We start from the raw sequence: 16,442 nt of genomic DNA on the forward strand, positions 1-16,442 counted from the left end.
CAACCAACTACAAGGCAGAGGTGTAGGACTCCTTCCCATTGCTCTTTCCACTTCTGGCTCCAAGGGCTATTCCCTTCCCTGTGGGCAATTTCTGCAGCAGGACCCTGGCTTCTTCTAGACACTGTTTAGAGCCCAGAGGATTCACCCAGAAATCAGGTCTCAGGAAAAGGGTAAAGTTTCTACCTCCAGGCCCATTTCTCCATAGTTTTGGGGTCTAGGTAGGCTTGAGGCTGCAGCTGCTACACCCCTGTCCCCTCCAAGGCAGAACAGGCTACCACACTGATAGCTAACTTGTGCAGGCTGTCTGCTCCTCTAGTCCCTGCTGGGTTCTTTGTCAGGCCTTGGCTTGGAGTCTGGTTTCCTTAATGTCTTACCAGGCCCTGACTCCACCCTCCATTCTCATTGGCCACGTGTCTTCCATGTTTGCAGGCTGGTTTGCAGAGGCTGAAGTTGGGAGCTGTTTACCCTGTCCCTTCCGCCCTTCCGCCCTTCCTCAGGGCCTCCAGTTCTAGATGTCTCTCTCTCCAGGGAGATTAGTAAGTTTCTTACTTTGAGAGAGAATTCTTCCAGCTGCTCCCTGCTCAGGGACATATTCTTGGGCCTTTTGGTAACCCACTCTAGTGCAGTTAGCTTCCGGACTGGTGATGTTCTAGGGAGCTGGCTCCAGGAAATCCCCACGAGAGGGGAGCTCCATCAGAGGAGGTGCAAGTGAGGGTCCAGACCTCACTCCATCTTGGCAGCCATCCTGGGATGCTCCACCTTGACTAGTTTATCTCTTCATCTCCGACGCTTAGCACAGTGCCTGGTATGTACTTAGGAACAAGGGCCATTAATACCACTAATTAATTTAATACAAAAAAACTAAACGTGCCAGGCAATTTGCTGTTCTGCAAGGATTGTCGGTGCTTCATTTAAGCAGGTACCATTACAATATCCATTTTACAAATGAAGAAACGGGTTCAAAGGAATTAAGCGACTTCCAAGGGACAAAGCTCTGCGCTGCTTTTATAGCCCGAGATGCAACAGAGCAACATGGAGGGCAAATGCCAGAATGCAGGCAGCATCCGAACACTGGCCACCCCGTAGGAGCCAAGGCCGGTGATGAACCACCCCCTTCCCCGGGCTTTCACACTGGGACTCCAGCCGGCTCCATTTCTGCTCAGCACATACCGGAAGTGTTCCTGCCGGCCGCGTTTCGAATGCGCACGACCGGAAGTTTCTGTCCGCGGCTTTGCGGGGCTAGGGGAGCAGCGGCAGCGGCAGCTGGGGAATCCGGGTGTGGAGGTGCTGGGGCTTAGGAGGCAGACGGGGTCGTAAGGGAGACCCAGGTGGCAGGACGCAGGCGGAACCCCGATCGGACCCGGACTACTTTCCTCCTAGCGGCCCGCCCCTTCACCCCGCCCTGCTTGGGGCTGGAGTGGCTCCGCCTCCTGATCTGAGCTGTGTCCCTTCTCAGGCACTGACCCTTGACCTCGGGGCGCTCCTCCATCTCTCAGATACGATGGCTACAGGCGCGGATGTGCGGGACATTCTAGAACTTGGGGGCCCAGAGGGGGATGCAGCCTCCGGGACCATCAGCAAGAAGGACATTATCAACCCGGACAAGGTAGCAGGGGTTGCCTGAGAGCCTTGGGTATTGCGAGTGAAGTGGTGGGGAGGAGTGACAATGGGAGAGAGATGGGGGAGATGGTGGGGTGCTGCACTTCTAGTGAGATGGGCGGTAAAAGGTGTGACATAGGGGGCAGAGACTATGTTGTTACCTTTATGACATGGGGCAGAGGTGGTAGGACACCCATGGGAAATGGTGGGGACCAAGAGAGTGTGGCACTTATAAGAGATGGGAGACCACACAAGAATGTGACGCTTGTAGGATTTGGGGGGGGGGGGCAGTGGCACCAAGTCAGCGTGACATTCTGAGAGATGATGGGAAAGTATTTTCTATTCTGACAGATCGGGGATCTACTCAGGTGAGGAGGTGGGGTTGGGGACGGGAATGACTTGCTCCAACTAAGGGTGCCCCTGTGAGTGGGTTTCTCTGCTTTCATAGTGTGTCATTGTACCTGTAGGTGCTGTTTGGTTCAGGGATTGAGCTGGGCTAAGGAATTTTAAGGGAAGGGAGTCTAGGTTGTGGTTTCTATCTTGTGGTTTCCATTCTCAGAAAAAGTCCAAGAAGTCCTCTGAGACACTGACGTTCAAGAGACCCGAGGGCATGCACCGAGAGGTCTATGCACTGCTCTACTCTGACAAGAAGCAAGTATTAGAATCCCAAGTCCCCCAGGCTCTGGTTCCCGACCTATCTGCATGTCCCGATCCGTCTGCATGGTTTTCTCTGCCAGTTCTCTCTCCGGCTGCCCTCCCCAGCCAGGGCTCCTGCTTACTTAGTAGGATGCAGGATTTGCTCCGACTGCTCATTCTAGGACGTGACTTCCTTGCTGTAGGGTAGATCAGCTTGGTCCCAAAGGCTCCCTACACACTTTCTTACTCTGACTTCTCATCTCTCTGAACCTTGCTGCAGGGATGCACCCCCACTGCTACCCAGTGACACGGGTCAAGGTTACCGCACAGTGAAAGCCAAGTTGGGCTCTAAGAAGGTGCGGCCCTGGAAGTGGATGCCCTTCACCAACCCAGCCCGCAAGGATGGAGCTATGTTCTTCCACTGGCGACGGGCAGCTGAGGAGGGCAAGGACTACCCCTTTGCCAGGTTCAATAAGGTGAGCCACCACCATATGGACATAGGCCAAGATTGCTCACCCACTCTGAGCTACTCACATGACCTTTCAGCCTCCTGGGGTTGGCTCCAGAGGCACATTCAGTCTTTGTTTCAACCATCGTTACCTACTCAGTCCACGTGGCAAATACCTGCAGGGTGAGATTTCGTGGGTCTCTTCTGCCTGTGGGATCCTGTTCCTTCCTGGACCTGATCTGGTTTTTGGTGGCTGCTCTTGGCCCTTCAAATGTCACTGTTCCTCAGCTGTGTCCTTGTCTCTCTATACTTTCTCCCTAGTGTATCTCATTTTCTTTGAGGCTCCAGTTGCCTGCTGTATACCAGTGATCCCACTTAATATCTCCAGTTCAGAGCAATATCCAATCATTTACTTAACGTCTCTCCCTGAAAGCCCCACAGGTACTTCAGATCAAGTAGGTACCCTTGAGCAGAACTCATCTATTTCCTGTCTTTCTCGCCCCAAACCCATATCAGTTAATGGTACCACTATCCACCCAGTTGCCCATACCAGAAACTTGGGAATCATCCTTGACTTCCCCTGTATATTCTCCAATTATTTCAGTCAACAATAGGACAGGGAGGTAGGGAAAGACAGCGAACATGTAAGCAAATAAATTCGATTCTTTCAGATTTGGGCCATCAGTAAATTGAAACCAGGATATGAATGGGGTATGAAATGAATTAAAGAGTTAACTTATAGGCATAGGGGAGGCCTAATTTAGATAAGGTGGTCAGGTTGGGCCTCTCTGAGAAGGTGACATTTGAACTAGATCTCAGTGATACATTTAATCATTGAGTCCTGCTGATTTTGTTTCCATAATAAACCACGTTTGCCTTTGTTCTTCATCCTCTGTGCTAGCACCCTAGTCCAAGCTGAATCATCTGTGGTCTAGAAGCTCAGAGCAGGGCCTTACCCACACTCCACCAGCCAGTGAGAGGCAGCTGGGCTAGGCTAGGATTTCCTAAGCTGTTGTTCAGGCCAGTATACAATATAGCGTCACAGTCCCTGCAGCCTGGAGCAGCCTAGATTTGGGGCCTAAAAGCACTAAGGGCCTAATCCCGGGACTTCAAGTCCCAGCTTCTTCCCCCTCAGCCCAGTGTAGCCAACTGTACCTGGACAACTCTGCCTGAATGGCTCACAGGCTTCTTAGACTGAGCACATCTGGGTGTGAGCTATCATTCTTGCTTCCCCCTTCCCCCCAGGAGATCTGATTTTCTTCCATCTCACCAACATCTCAGCCCCCCGCCTCCCCCCCCAGCCCCCCACCCCAGGTCTGGTGGAGAGAGAGGCTGGAAGTGTAGGATTGAGAAGGGACAACCAAGAGGTGAGGTGTTGAGGTGATGGGTGGGAAGGTTGGATGAGATAATTTGAGGAGAAGACAGAAGAATGTTCATTTTGTATTTGATAAATGCTGCTCCATGCCAAGTCAAGCCCTGTGCATTGAGGACACAGAAATGCACCAGAAACCATATCTGCCCTCAGGAAACTCTGCATATTGTTGGGGAGGACATGAGGAGAGGCACAGGCAGTTACAGTTTGGTGGGATATGTGCTATTTTGGGAGGACCTGAAGGCCATGGAAACTTCCTGGAGAACTTAGAGCTGGAATTGAGTCTTAAAGGACGTCACCAGGCAATATTAGGAAAGGAGTGCAGTGACTTTTTCAGGCAGAGGGGCCAGCATGAGCAAAGGCATATATAAAAAAACAGTCATATGCATGGCATGCTGTAGGCATTTCCCTGTTGGTGAAGCCTAAAGCCCAGGGTAGGACATGGTGGAAGGTGAGGCCTGAGAGGTCAGCAGGGCCAGGCCAGGCAGGGCTTGGCAGCCAGGCTCAGGACTCTGGGCTTTGCCCTGACATCTTTGAGTAGCTGCTGACAGGGACAGAATGCAAGTTGGGGAAAGGGGCAAAGGGAGAGAAAGAGAATCCCAAGTAGGCTCCATGCTCAGTGAGGAGCCTGATGTGGGGCTCGATCACAGAACTCTGGGATCATGACCTGAGCTGAAATCCAGAATTGGACACTCAACTGACTGGCAGCCCAGGTGCCCTGATACTGACAAAGTTTTAAGTAGAGTAGTGTGAGGATCTGATTTGATGCTTAGAAAGATCATGGTGACTACAGATGGAGAGGGAAGCAGAGTAAGGTGAACTAATGATGTTCCCTCCAGTACTGCCAGTTGCTGGGGTCCCGCTCTCAGTCCGTGGCTCTCCAGCTGCTCTCTTACTCATGCCCAAAACACAGGAGTGAGCGTCTTTCCTCACCCCTCACATCCAGTTGCCGAGTCCTGTGGTTTTTAACCTAAAATTATATCTGTGCCCTTTTCTTTACCTTCCACTGGTGCTGTTTTAGTTCAGTCCTCTTCACTTCTCACCTGGATTATTTCCAACACCTGTCAGCAGGTCTTTCAGGCTCTTGTTTCATCCTGTCTGTCCTAAACGCTGCAAGAGTGGTCTTTATAAAAGAGAATCGTGGTCATTTCTCTGTTCTCTTTCAAAGTAACCTCATTGTCTCCTGTGACCTCTTCCTTGACCAATGTTTGTCCCCAGGCTGGATCAGATGTCATTCACTACATTCTAGGCATATCTTTGTCATCAAACTCTCCACACTGGACTAAATTATTTTTTTCAGCTGAACTGTGAGCGCTGAGAAGGTAAGGCCACTGTCTATCTTATTCAGCACTGTGTTCCCAGCATAGGTCTAGCGGGCCCATGATAAATATCTATTGAATGAATGAATGTCTCCCTCACTTTGACTGTGAGCTCCTTGGGAGCAGGCCTGCATACACAGTTCCTACGGATTTTTTTCTTTTTTTAATTAAATGTAATTAAAATACATAGGAGGGATATACTTAAGCAAGCCTGGGAAATGAGAGAGACTTCCCAGAGGAAAAGATCAAAAGGATGAGAAGTTATCTTCATAGAGGAAGGAATGTGGAACTGGGGATGCATTTCAGGCAAGAACAGCAAAGGCTGAGGGGGAGAGCCTAGCATGTTCCTGACATTGCTAGTCACTTGTTTGAAACTTTGGATGCATGAGGGACAGTAGCTGCAGAGAGAGGCCAGGTCATCTACACGTGTTTATTGGTTGATTCTGTAAATATTCATTGATACTTAACAGTGTGCCTGGCCCTGTGCTGAACCCCAAAGATAGGAAATGAACCAGACAACCCTTGTTCTTGAGGAGTTTGTGACTTATCTAGAAGGCACTTTTACCTTAGTTTAGTGGAGAGCTTTTGAGGGGTTTAGTACAAGGTAGTTGGGTGACATGATTGATACATATTCTAGAATAGTGCTTCTCAAATTATCTGTGATGAAGAACTTTAAGAAAATATTTACAATCCATCAGAGTCTGATAAAGATAGTAAAATTACAAGAAAAGACAAAATACAAGTCCACGTTTCTTCATACTAGGTTCAGTAGCATGTGACTTCTGTGAAATTGTTATAAAGGTTTCTAAATGCCGACTCTCGATTTCCATACTTACATAGACTAGTGGGACCAGTTTGCAAACAGCACAGGTTTGCAGGCTGTCCTCTAAGCAGTATTGGTCAGAGAGATCACATCTTGGCTGCTGATGGAGAATTGCTTGGGGGAGGATTGAATAGAGGCAGAGAGGTCAGTGGGGAGGCTGTTTTTCTGATTCAGGCAGTGGTAGTGGTGGTCTAGACTGCGATCTGGCTGTGAAGATAGAAATTCTGGAGGTAAAATCCACAGATTTGTGGAAGGGGAGGGGTCAAGGGTAAAGATGGGAATTAAAAATGCTTTCTAGGCTTCAGGCTTGGACACCTGTGTTGGCTGATGGTGACATTGACTGAGAACTGAACTGGAAGAGATAGGAGTTTGAGGGAAGGTGATGAGCTCAGTACTGAACACATGTATATATTTTTATTGAGTTATAATCAATATATACTGTTCATTTCAGGTGTACAACATGGTTCATATTTGTATATACTGCAAAATGATCACCACAATTAGTCTGGCTAACACCCATCACCTGAACATATTCAGTTTGAGGTGTATGTGGGACATCCAGTAGGATAAGTGCAAGAGGCAGCTGCATATAGTGTCTTGAGAGCAGGTTCAGAGCCAGTGTGGTTTTTGATTAGAGAAAAGGGACTTCCCTAGTCCAGCCTGACATTGACTCCTTCCTGGGGAAGGAGTGGCGGTGGTGCTTTTTGTCCCTGAGAAAGGTCTGGGGGTTGGGCTATGGCAGAGGGGAGGCAGGGGCATGTACAGGGGTGCATCTGTTGGGAGAAAGATTCAGGCCCCTTTTCCTAGAGGTAAGTGACTTTGGCCTGCTCTGGGGGAGCTGCAAGTCTCATTGTCACCACTGGGTGGCAGGAATGCTTCAGACAAATGTTCCAATGGACCAGGGGATCCTGGGCCTTTCTCTGTAGCTCTCTGCTCTACTCCAAAGTTAACCTTTGGACTCCACAGAAGCACTTACATGTGGGCCCCTCCCCTTAACCATGAGGACAGGAGCATGCATCCTGTTACCGGGGCTCTGGTGCTGAAGGCATGGTGAAGCTGCTTCGGGACTGAATCCAGAGGTAGGCTGTCATCTTAGAGCCTGGCGAGCTCTAGTCGAGCAGTTTGTTTCCTCACTTGGAAACATCATTTCCAGGCTGCCCTGTGCAGGGGCCTAGGAAGAGGGTTTTGCTTCGGTCCAGTTTAGAGATTGGCAATAAACAGGAGGGGCTGTGATCACAGGAGGCTGGAGCCCACTGGATGTGACATGACGTGTCCTCCCTCTGTCCCTCTGTGCCAGTAGACTGTGCAGGTTCCTGTGTATTCAGAGCAGGAGTACCAGCTCTACCTTCACGATGACGCTTGGACTAAGGCAGAAACGGATCACCTCTTTGACCTCAGCCGCCGCTTTGACTTACGTTTTGTAGTTATCCATGACCGGTATGACCACCAGCAGTTCAAGGTGAGCTGGTGTCATGCATTTTGCATGTGTGTCCAGACCCTGGGCCTGGAAGGCCCACTGCCTTTATGCTACGCCTTCCATATGCTTCTGGGTATTCATCCTCCCTTCCTGCCATGTCTTTATCCTCAGAAGCGTTCTGTGGAGGACTTGAAGGAGCGGTACTACCACATCTGTGCTAAGCTTGCCAATGTGCGGGCTGTGCCAGGCACAGACCTCAAGATACCAGTATTTGATGCTGGGCATGAGCGGCGGAGGAAGGAACAGCTAGAGCGCCTCTACAACCGGACCCCTGAGCAGGTCGGCCCTGAGCCTCACTGCCTCTCTTCCAGGTCCTGAAGCCCTTTGCCTCCGTCCTGCATGCCCTCATTTCCCTCTTCTGCAGGTTCCCTGCTTCCCCACCTATCCTCCCTCAGGAGCCTCTGTCCTTGCTTTTATAGCTTTTCCCCTCCCTCATGGTCCCTTTCCTCTCAGAGTCCCTTACAGACAGCTCAGTGCCCCTGCGCCTCACTCCCCTGGGCACCTGCACACACTTCACGGCATCTCGCTTTCCCAGGTGGCAGAGGAGGAGTATCTGCTGCAGGAGCTACGCAAGATCGAAGCCCGGAAGAAGGAGCGGGAGAAGCGCAGCCAGGACCTGCAGAAGCTGATAACAGCAGCAGACACCACTGCAGAGCAGCGGCGCACGGAACGCAAGGCCCCCAAGAAGAAGCTGCCCCAGAAAAAGGAGGCCGAGAAACCGGTATGGAGATGGAGTCAGTCCAGCCCAGGGTGGAGGGCTCTGAGAGCACCTAGAGCTAGCAGGGTGTTGGGAGTAACACTGGGCCCTTTCGCTGCCACGCCTTGGTCTCCGTGACTTCTTCTCCCCCAGGCTGTTCCTGAGACCGCAGGCATCAAGTTTCCAGACTTCAAGTCCGCAGGCGTCACGCTGCGGAGCCAGCGGGTACGTGCCACTTCCATCACGGTTCTTGGGCCCTGGGCTCTCCACAGCCCGCTTGCTGCAGCCGTGGGGCTGGAGCACCAGGCGGGGTTGTGCCATGTGCTGCGGAGAGAGATCGCGGGGATGTGGCCGGGCTGAGGTCAAAGCACTTGCGCCCTTGCTATATTCCACTTGCCAGCTATTTCCTTTTCTGATGCAGAGCTGCCTTCCTAGGGTTAACTTCTCTTCCACTCCCCTTTGCCTTTGGTTCTCCCTCATCCTTAGCTACTTGTGGGGGAGAGGGCTTAGCAGTCTGGGTCATTGCAGATGAAACTGCCAAGCTCTGTGGGACAGAAGAAGATCAAGGCCCTGGAACAGATGCTGCTGGAGCTTGGTGTGGGTGAGTGGGGGCTGGGCCTGCAGGACCTACCCACCCAAGGCTGCCAATCAAGGCTGGGCAGGGGAGGGCATTTCCTGTTTCTGGCCTTCCCGCCGCACACACTGGCTCTGCCTGTGCCTTCCACCCACCGCCTGCAGAGCTGAGCCCGACACCCACGGAGGAGCTGGTGCACATGTTCAACGAGCTACGGAGCGACCTGGTGCTGCTCTATGAGCTCAAGCAGGCCTGCGCCAACTGCGAGTATGAGCTACAGATGCTGAGGCACCGGCATGAGGCCCTGGCCCGGGCTGGCGTCCTAGGGGGCCCTGCCACGCCAGCATCAGGCCCGGCCCCAGCCTCTGCTGAGCCAGCAGTACCTGAACCTGGTCTTGGCCCCGACCCCACCAAGGACACCATCATTGATGTGGTGGGCGCACCCCTCACACCCAACTCGGTAAGAGCCTAGATGGGCAGTGGGGAGCATGAACAGGCCCTGCACGTGAGCGAACACACGAGTGTGTACAGACCTGCTCCCTCTAGTGCCCGCAATGGGAGTGGTTACTCTGATGGGTTCTGAGACTGAGGGTAGGAGTGGGTGGCCAGTGGGCATCGCCTTCCCTGAGAGTGTGAAACACATGCACCGAGTGTGAATAGAGACTTGGGAGCCATTGACCCCAACACCTTCTGTGTCTTCTCAGAGGAAGCGACGGGAATCGGCCTCCAGCTCCTCTTCTGTGAAGAAAGCCAAGAAGCCATGAGAGGCCACACGGGGTGTGGGTGATGCTGCTGTGTAAATAGAGCTGCTGAGTTGGACTGGGCTGCTTCCTTTTCCTTCCCACCACTTGTGATGCCCCTGGTTGGGAGGGTGGGCAGGAGGGGTCACCTCACCCACTCCACGGAGTGGCATTGGGACTTGCCACTATTTGAGGCCCTTAGCAGCCCTTTAACCACTGCGGTTTTATCCCAACAAATGTACTTGGTTCTATACTCAAGATGGTTCAACACACAGCAGTGGCCTCAGATACCAGCAACTTCAAACATTGCCGTGTGCTCAGACAGCCCCTGTAGCCCTGTGACTATTCAGTGAGGGTCTCACAGGTGCTCCAGTGATTGCCATCCACACTGATGGCCTTGAGCAGAGCAGCCCAGAACATGCTCTAAACTTTGTATGTATTTTGACAGCATCAGGCACAGCAGCACCTGGTCCACACACACCCAGAGCCTCGTTTCCCCGACTTTATTCAGTGGCACGTTCACAGCGGGGATGGGGGTAGACACAAGGTGGGGCCTGATCTGTCCTGGAGCCCTGGGGGCACCACACACCATGCACTACAGATGGGAGGGGGCACAGGGGGGCTTGGTGGCCCCGGCAGAAGCCTGTGTACCAGGGAGGAGGCGGTGAGTGCCTGGGTCCCCCTAGCCCAGGCCCACAATGGGAGGGGCTAATACTGGGCTGAGGTTGGGGGGTTGGGGTGGGGGCCACAAAGTGTCTGCTCCAGAGGGGCCAAGTGGCCAAGCCCTTACCCCGGGCACAAGCCCACAGGGCAGGCTGGGGGACACTCTGGATGTAGAGCTGTGCCACTCTCCCTTTTCCCCTCTGGTGAGGGAAAGGAGGGTTCTGGGCTGGGCCAAGCAGCTACCCTGTCCTGCCCCATCCCGTCCTCGGCCAATCAGAACGGCTTCGATGTCTGCTTGAAGATGAAGCCTTGATATGCAAGTGTCTTCATGATGTTGGCAATGTTCTTGCAGTCATCTAAGAAGAAGAAGAGAAGACATTTAGATGGGCCTCAGGTCGTTTCCCTCTGTGCCCGTAGGTGCCCTTACATGGGTGGCGGTGGGGAGCAGGGTCAGACTCAAGAGCCACAGGCTCCAAAAGAGGGAGGGGGGTCCTGTCCCCTGGTGGCAGCATCTCCAGCCTCAGGCTGGGCTGGGTGATACTGGGCCAGCGGGAAGCCTGGTCTCAATGCTGCTCAGTCCCATAATTCATGCTGGAAATTGGCCGGCATGTCCCGCCCCGGCCCCAGCGGTGATGTATGGGCGCCGTCGCAGTAAGAAAAAGGCAGAGTAAATGTGTAATTTCTCCCTTGACGGCCCCCGGCCGCTGGGCGATCCTTCTTGTTGCCGCCGCGTGGGGACGGCCCGTCCGCCACACTCCGTCTTCCCGCCACCCGCCTTGATGTCTCCATTTCATTACTGTGCGGCCATTCATCACGCCCACGGCCAGGGTGACTTTGCCGGCACTTGCGTGTGTGAGAGAGATGTGGCCTGGGCCATAATCACTGGTAACAAGGCACAAGTCTTGGCACTTTTGAGCTGGGGCCCTGGGAGACGTGCTCTGGGGCCCAGGCTTGTGTGCTCCAACAGCAACTTGCCTGGGCACTTGCTCCTGTGCAGCCAGTGGAGAGGGCCAGCTTTGTGGTCCTTTGATACTCTGGCCAGCGATCTTCTACTAGACATGCATGTGTACTCAATCTAAACCTTGCCTCTAGCTGTATCTAAATGTCTGCACCTGCCAGACTCTGTCCCAGCAGTTTCTCCAGTACTGGTCCCTGTAAGAATCTCCATGCTCAAAACTCCTAGAACCGTGGCAGCTGCAGGAGCAGGTACTCCAGGGCTTCAGGATCATGGACATGGGCCAGGACTTGTTTTAACACCACCAGCAGGAGGTGCATCTGCCCAACACTTGTCCCTCTACATAAAGCCAAGGACACAAATGGCCCAAGTGCCCAGGGTTTTTCTGTTCCATTGCTCAGAGCAGCAGCCAGATCCCCATCCCTTCCACCTGCTTCTCCCCCCATCCCTCTCCCACCTCCCATAGATGCTCCTGGGCCATAACCAGGACCTCAGCCGCTACCAGCCCTCATGGGATCGATGCTGTGATTGCAGAAACATTATACTTCGATGTCATCATCAGGTGTGGGGCTGTGATAAGGTCAAGGTGGGGTCAGAAGGCCTCAGCATCTGTCAAGGGCCAACCCCTTTCATTAAGCACCTCCAGCCTGCCTTTACTAGAACCTTAGACTAGGAAATGGGGCCCAAAAAAGCTAGAAAAGGACTGTGGGAATGGGAGTCTTGGTCAGCCCGGGGCTTGTGTCACTAGCCAGACATGATTCTGTAGGCCCTGTTTAGAGCAGAGAAGTCACACAGGGTCCCATCACATAAGACCTCAACATGAATGTACCCATGGGGGATGTGGGCATGGAAAGGTGACACAGGCCTCAGACACCTTTTCCCTCCAGGGACTCAGGAAACCATGAGGGCTGGTCTGAGGCAGGACAGTGGGAAGACGGATGGGTGGATAGTGGCGGCCATGGCAACTCCAGACGTGACCCATCCCCGTGGTTTATGGGCCGGACACGCGCCCCGCTCGGCTGAGGCCCCGTCATTTGTCTCCCTTAGTGTGTATGCCTGTGCTGGGGGGGGGGGGGGGGTGGGGGGAGGGTGGAGGGAGGGGCTGTGATAGGAGGAGTGAGGCAGCTGACAGAAGGGGAAGGGGGCAGGAAGATCTGGGTAGGAGGGGCAGGGTGGAGATGGGGCAGGGAAGGGCCCCAGGAACAGGAGGGTTTATGATAGGGTCCAGAGGCTATGACGGTACTGTCAAAAGGGCTATGATAGGGTGCTTTTCTTCCCAAAGAAGTCTGGCCTTGTCAGGGCACCTCCAATCCTTCCTGTCTCCTGCACTCTGGGGACCATGGCCGCTGTGCATATTAAGAATAAGTCCCCTCGTTATCTGCAATTACCCAGCGGCCACACACCTCATTTCTTCCAGCAGAAAAGAAAATTAGTTTTCTATTGACTTCATCTGGCTCCTCCCTCATTGCTGGACAAATTGCTCAATCTGCCTCCCCTGGCCCAAGTGATGTGCCCAGCCCCTCCCCCCAGGCCACCAGCCATCCAGTGGGCAAGCACTAACCTCCCACCTGTGCTGGGCCCCAGTCTGTCCTTGACCTCCCCACACCTGACACACTCACTGGCTGGCTTCATCCACCCCTGAAGATCGCTGTTTCCAGCCTACACCTCTCCTGAGTTCTGGAACATCTCTTTCCAGATATCCATACAAACTCAAAATGTTCAGTAATGAACGAATTTCCTTCACCACATGTCTTCACTATCCCAAGAAACCTGAAAATCAGGCTTGACACTTTGCCCTCTCTCTCCCCAAATCTCAAGTATAAACTGTGGATTTTATCTTCTTGTTCTGTCTAATCATCTACTTCCCTTCATTCTGGCAGCCACCCCCCAGTGTAGACCCCCTCCATCTCTTGCTCTTGCACAGCCTGTCTTCTTTCTTCCCCCTCTAATCCATTCGCTTGTAGCCCAAGTGATCTTTCTTACACAAATCTGATCACATCCTTGTCTCTTTAAATCCCTTCAGTGGCTCCCCCTGCCCTCAGGTTCAAAGCTATACTCTTTAATATGACTTAAAGGTAAAGGCCCTGTAAAAACGGGTCCCTGCTCTCGCTGGTCTTACCCCTGCCATTCTCTATCCCCAATCCCTGTTCCAATCTCAAGGAACCACTGTTGTCTGAAAATGACAAAGTGGGTTTTGGAATCAGAGACCTGTTTCTAGTCTTAACTTTGCTCGCTGGTTGTGTGCCTGCAGCAAGTGCTTAGTTTCTTTGAACTTCAGGTTCCCCTTACTAGGGGTGATCATGGGCTACCTTTGTTAATAACTGTGAGTACTGAGCAGGTGATACTCACCCCCCCCCCCCCGCCATGTCTTTGTACATGCTTTATGTTTGGAATATCTCCTCTTCTTGAAGAGAAGGCAAGGATGCTAGTTTCCTGGATGACCCAATGGTGAGAAGGTATACACTGTACAATCTATGGCACAGATGACATAGGAGCCAGCGCACTTGATGAAAGCAATTGTCATTCACTCCACAGACTCTGACTGACTACTGACCCTGTTTACTGAGGATTCTGGACTCTAACTTGATGTAACTGGTCCACTACAACAAAGAAAAAGAGATCCAGATTGGGGAGGACACTTGTTTCAGTTCACCAAGTCAGTGGTATGGCAGTTATTGGCTTCCAGCCCAAGCTCTTTTTCTAGCCCTTGAAGCCTTTCTAAGAGCCAGTGCAATCTCCTGATCAGTTTAAAAAGTCAGTAGTACAGGTAGAAAATGAGGCAATGGGGCAGAAGCTAAAAGACAGATCTGGGGTTTTTGTTTTTTTGCTTGTGTTTTTAGAGAGAGAGGGGGCACAAGTGAGCAAAGGCAGAGAAAGAAAGAGAGAGAATCCCAGAAGGGGCAGAGAGAGACGAGTGAGGCTTGTGCTCACCTGATGAGGGATTTGAACTCACAAACCGTGAGATCATGACCTGAGCTGAAGTCAGATAGATGTGTAACCGATTGAGCCACCCTGATGCCCAAATCTGGGGCTTTTAACAGGCCAGGAGTTCAGCAAGAGACAGCAGCAGGGTGAGGCTGATGACAACATGACCTCTAGGAGAGTCCTTAGCTTGAAGCCCTGGGGCCACCTGGGTCAGCAGCACCCCCTTCTGGCTCCTCTCACTGAGGTGAGCTAATGAGGCCAGCCTGAAGCTGTTATGATAAGGGGTTGGGGTGGAGGGGACACAGTCTTGTGCCCACAATGGAGGCCTCCAAAGTAGGTTTTCCTTACCTCCAAATTCTAGAAGCCTAACCTGTTTTTATGTTCCTGTGAGATCATCAGCTTGTGACAAGATGATCTTCTGTTTTGGGCATTAACATTCCTTTTTTTTTTTTTTTTTTTTTGAAGTTTATTTTTGAGAGAGATTGAGAGAGAGAGAGAGAGAAGTGAATAGAGAGGGGGGCAGAGAGAGAGGGAGAGAGAATCCCAAGCAGACTCTGAGATGTCAGCGCACAGCCCGACATGCGACTCAATCTCACAAATGGTGAGACCATGACCTGAGCCGAAATCAAGAAGAGTCAGACACTTAACTGAATGAGTCACCTAGGAGTCCCTTGGGCATTAATATTCTTAATTTTTTAAATGTTTATTTATTTTTGAGATAGAGACAGAGCATGAGCAGGGGAGGGGCAGAGAGGGAGACACAGAATCCAAAGCAGGCTCCAGGCTCTGAGCTGTCAGCACAGAGCCTGACACAGGGCTCGAACCCACGAACCATGAGATCCTGACCTGAGCTGAAGTCGAATGCTTAACCGACTGAGCCACCCAGGCACCCCAGGCATTAATATTCTTAATGCTGGAAATATTGTTAGATTTCCAAGACTATAAGGTGAGATGTGCAGCAGCTTAAATCCCTCAGGGAGGTGAGTGGGCGAGTACCTAACAAAGGATAAGCTTGCTGCCTGGGCTCAAAGGTAGTCAAATACCTGCTTGGCAAAGCTGCTAGTGGAAGGGTGGCCCAGATGACTTAGGACACCTAGTGAGAGCTTACACAGGGCAATGACCTGAGGCTGACGTGCTCTAGTTAGCTGCAGTTGTCTGGGAATTGAACAGTAGAGGGCAGGAAGTAGGGCCTGGGCCAAGGCCACCCTCAGGAGGGAAGGGGCCCTGTTCAAGGAGTTTATTCATGTACTCATTCGTTCAGCAAATACACACTGACATTTCTGTGTGCTGGGCACACACAGGCCATGCTGAGTCACAGGACTGGCTGCACAGACTCACTTGCTCCCTGCCCTCAAGGAGCTCAGAGACAGACCTGTAAGTGGTGGGGTGTGAGCAGTGTTACGGGAAAAGGCAGCACAGAAAAGGCACTAAGAATCAAGAAAGGGTTCCTGGGAGGATAAAGCTAGGCAGAAGTAGGAGGCATGTGGGAGGCACTTGCCAGCAACCTGGGGTTGAAGTGGGGAGGTAGTCTTGAATAGTGAATAGCACGGGCACACTGCTGGAGGGGAAACATAGAGTGTCCCAAAAAACTTAAGTCAAGTGGGCAGGTGGGGATGACGAAGAATAAGAGGCAGGAGAGTGGCAAGAGCTGAAGCTGGCAAGGTTAGCAGTGACTGGCCAGAAGAGACCCTGGAGACTGGATGGCAAGCTAAAGAGCTTATTATTCTGGGAATGATGGGGGAAATACTAACATGCTTGAAGGAAGAGGAAGACAGGGTTAACTCTGAAGGCATAAACACCAATTAGCAGACTGTACTATGTCCAGACCAGAAATGATGGCCCAGAATCAGGCCAGCAGCAGTGGAGATAGAGGTGGGGATATATCCATGATATGGAGAAGTGGACAGAGGCAAGAGAGTTTTAGGAAACAGAATGAATGAGCAAGCCTTGATGAGGGAATCAGGATGTAGGGGTGCAGGGGGGTGAGTCTAGGATCTTAGTACCATTCATGGAGATAAGGCAAACCAGAGGTGGTATAGGTTTGGGACAGTGATGACCTTAGTGTTAAATCTTGAGATTCCTATGGGACATCTAAATGTATTGGGCATTCCTTTACAGCTTCTAGGCTTTGTATCTCGCTTAAAAAGGCCTTCCCTATCCCAGTGCTATTAGAAAACTACCATATATTTTCTTCTAATACTTTGTTTTTATATT

At 51.9% G+C, this 16,442-nt stretch overlaps 2 protein-coding genes across 10 annotated transcripts in view; one reads left to right on the forward strand and one right to left on the reverse strand.

Annotated features, from left to right (window-relative positions):
• Positions 1–1,206: 1,206 nt before the first annotated feature.
• Positions 1,207–9,764, forward strand: DMAP1 (DNA methyltransferase 1 associated protein 1). 2 transcript variants are annotated; one of them, XM_053213013.1, is made up of 11 exons: positions 1,207–1,287; positions 1,461–1,606; positions 2,159–2,250; positions 2,516–2,711; positions 7,498–7,656; positions 7,786–7,953; positions 8,210–8,395; positions 8,525–8,596; positions 8,900–8,972; positions 9,110–9,405; positions 9,650–9,764. In XM_053213013.1, the coding sequence occupies exons 2-11, from the start codon at positions 1,502–1,504 to the stop codon at positions 9,707–9,709; spliced, it is 1,407 nt and encodes a 468-aa protein (XP_053068988.1). In that variant the 5' UTR covers positions 1,207–1,287; positions 1,461–1,501; the 3' UTR covers positions 9,710–9,764. The 2 variants fall into 2 exon arrangements, with proteins under 2 accessions (XP_053068988.1, XP_053068990.1); XM_053213015.1 differs by having other exon boundaries at positions 1,222–1,606.
• Positions 9,765–10,173: 409 nt separating this feature from the next.
• The window catches only part of ERI3 (ERI1 exoribonuclease family member 3), a 127,612-nt gene continuing 121,343 nt past the window's right edge, over positions 10,174–16,442 (reverse strand). For all 8 annotated transcript variants that reach the window (XR_003420219.2, XM_027059388.2, XM_027059392.2 and 5 more), the window contains one exon: positions 10,174–10,704. Coding sequence is in view for 7 of the 8 variants with exons in the window: in XM_027059388.2 (XP_026915189.1) it covers positions 10,622–10,704 (83 nt within the window). In the remaining variant the exon portion in view is untranslated. The remainder of the gene's footprint in view (positions 10,705–16,442) is intronic.

This window comes from Acinonyx jubatus, chromosome C1, assembly GCF_027475565.1.
Source record: "Acinonyx jubatus isolate Ajub_Pintada_27869175 chromosome C1, VMU_Ajub_asm_v1.0, whole genome shotgun sequence".
In the NCBI taxonomy this organism is placed as follows: Eukaryota; Metazoa; Chordata; class Mammalia; order Carnivora; family Felidae; genus Acinonyx; species Acinonyx jubatus.

Bases quoted from the DNA above. Each gene is read 5' to 3' on its own strand.
- DMAP1 (XM_053213013.1), top strand. From the start codon at position 1,502: ATGGCTACAGGCGCGGATGTGCGGGACATTCTAGAACTTGGGGGCCCA. The intron at 2,251-2,515 runs GCAAGTATTAGA...ACCTTGCTGCAG, and splicing joins CTGCTCTACTCTGACAAGAA to GGATGCACCCCCACTGCTAC. The intron at 8,597-8,899 runs GTACGTGCCACT...GGGTCATTGCAG, and splicing joins TCACGCTGCGGAGCCAGCGG to ATGAAACTGCCAAGCTCTGT.